This window comes from Trachymyrmex cornetzi, unplaced genomic scaffold (assembly GCF_001594075.2).
Source record: "Trachymyrmex cornetzi isolate Tcor2-1 unplaced genomic scaffold, Tcor1.1 scaffold272, whole genome shotgun sequence".
Lineage (NCBI taxonomy): Eukaryota > Metazoa > Arthropoda > Insecta > Hymenoptera > Formicidae > Trachymyrmex > Trachymyrmex cornetzi.
The window spans coordinates 93,680-96,050 of NW_017297394.1; the positions used below are offsets into that span (position 1 = coordinate 93,680).

A 2,371-nucleotide genomic window follows, 5' to 3' on the forward strand; every position below is an offset into this window, starting at 1 on the left:
TGGTGGTGTCCAATCGAGCCGTGATCAATCGGGATCACCCCGCTCAGGTCAAGGTTACATTGATTTTCTTAAATGGAACACCCTATTTTTGATTCAAGAATTTAATAGCTGATGTCGAGAGCTTTCCAAAACGCTATAATGAAATATTTTTTTATGAAGTACTTTTCAAGTTATAATGCTTCAAAGTTACAGTATCGCCGGCATTAGCATTACCCATAATATTTAATTTTGGAGACTGACCAGTCAAGGCGAGATCGGTTGGTGGTCCGTGAATCTTGACCTTCAGTTAACACACAACAAAAACATAACGCGTGGTATTACATATCTTGGGTAATGCTAGTGCCGGCGATACTGTAACTTTGAAGCATTATAACTTGAAAAGTACTTCATAAAAAAATATTTTATTATAACGTTTTGGAAAGCTCTCGACATCAGTTATTAGATTCTTGAATAAAAAATAGGGTGTTCCATTTCAGAAAATCAATGTAACCTTGACCTGACCTTGGCTACGCAACCTAAGGTCAAACTGATAGGATCAGTAAATAGATATTTTTAAACCATATAACTTTTGTCTGAAACACTTTCCTGTAAAACTTATATTTCCCGAGATATTTAGGCATTTAGGTGTCCCGACCTTTTTAGGATACCCTGTATACATATATATGTGTATATACACACCTATATAAATACACACACCTATATAAATACACACCTATATAAATACACAACATTGTTATTTGTAATATTATGTAAATTTATAAACATTAATAAAAATCGATTAAAAATTTAAATATACAGAAATATGATATTTTTAATATACTACCCTATCATTTCTCAATATAGTTCAGTAATCGAGAAATGAATACTATTATGTAGAAAATAATTAACAAGATTGATGAAATAAATAATTTGACAAAGCAACAATAGAAAACGACCAAAACGAGCAAGAAAGTTAGGTTATAATAGAATATATATATTTGAGATGCAAAATCACTCAATTCTCATACATAATACGTTTCGACTATACAGAGTCCTCTTCAGTTAGCAAATAATTAAATAATTAACTTAAAAATCTCATGATGTTATACGATATAACTAAATCCTCGTTGAAGAGCGAAAATCCCGTTAAGTCTAAAGAGAAAAGTCAATTGGTGAAAGAAAAGTCTTATATATAATAAATAATTCTTAAAACTAATTAAAAAGCAAATGTTTCTTAATCGAAATACTTAATGTTTCTTAAAGTGAAATGTTTACAAATATCATATTTGCATATATGTACAAAGGTAAACATTAATTTACTCAGGAATTATTCATTAATTTACTCGGAGTAAATTGGATGCTAATTTAAATATTATTTTAATTATTATAGTCGTTTCTGGATAAATTGAGTAACACAATTATGATTTTCAGTATACCGAAGATTAAAACGGACTAATAATTTAATTGAATGATACACCGTTAAACATTGAATCACAAATATGTAAAACATTTTAACATAAATTAAAATAAAATTTTATTTAAGTATGTAAAATATTTTAACTTACCTCGTGAACCCAATAATAGGTACACACTTCCAACAATTGGATAGCATAATGGTCCTGGTATTAGGTTAATGAGTCGTCCGATTTTTCCATAATACACATAATAGTTACACACCAATAATATAAAGACAAATGATAGCAATACAATAACAAACATTATTGGTCAAATAATCAAATTGATTAATATCAGACGCCTGTTATAACCAAAATAAAAATATATATGTATAGATGGATATAATTAGACTTGTCAGTTGAATAAATCTATGAATATGAAGATGCCTTTCCGAGTCAAACACTAGTAGTTCCTGTGTAAATGAATTTATTCGACAAATTTCGTATTACCATACGTTTCGATCCTTGCTTCGGATCCTTATCAATGTACAAAATTCAACAACACATATCAGTGTTCTTCCTGGAACGCTAATTACAAACATACATACTTGAATTATTACATGTTAAAAAAGATATTTACCATAATGAAATTCAATAATCCAACAATCTCATACATATTACAAGTGATAGTAATTATAATTTAATAACTTACATTTGTACATATTTTTGCTTTTCATATCTTTATTTTGAGCTATCCACAAAAATTTCTATATCTTTTTCAACAATAAGATTCCAAGTTTCTTCGAACACTCATTCTCTATCTTCAACGATTAATGATAATTCCAATTATTTTTTTTATAACCTTGCAACACATATACAAGTTATATTCTAGAACAGAGCTCGGCCAGGGCCTCGTAACTACTGGTACCACCGTTAGTGGTGCCCTCACCTTATGTCACCCGGAAATATGGAACTAATATTCAATATGGCTGTTAAAA

At 29.1% G+C, this 2,371-nt stretch overlaps 1 protein-coding gene across 2 annotated transcripts in view; it reads right to left on the reverse strand.

Annotated features, from left to right (window-relative positions):
* Nucleotides 1–2,279, reverse strand: part of LOC108761997 (cytochrome P450 4C1) — an 18,844-nt gene extending 16,565 nt beyond the window's left edge. For both annotated transcript variants that reach the window (XM_018508790.1, XM_018508789.1), the window contains exons 1-2: nt 2,086–2,279; nt 1,545–1,961 (exon numbers count right to left, since the gene is read on the reverse strand). In XM_018508790.1, the coding sequence (XP_018364292.1) occupies nt 1,545–1,698 (154 nt within the window). In that variant the 5' untranslated portion in view covers nt 1,699–1,961; nt 2,086–2,279. The remainder of the gene's footprint in view (nt 1–1,544; nt 1,962–2,085) is intronic.
* Nucleotides 2,280–2,371: the final 92 nt, after the last annotated feature.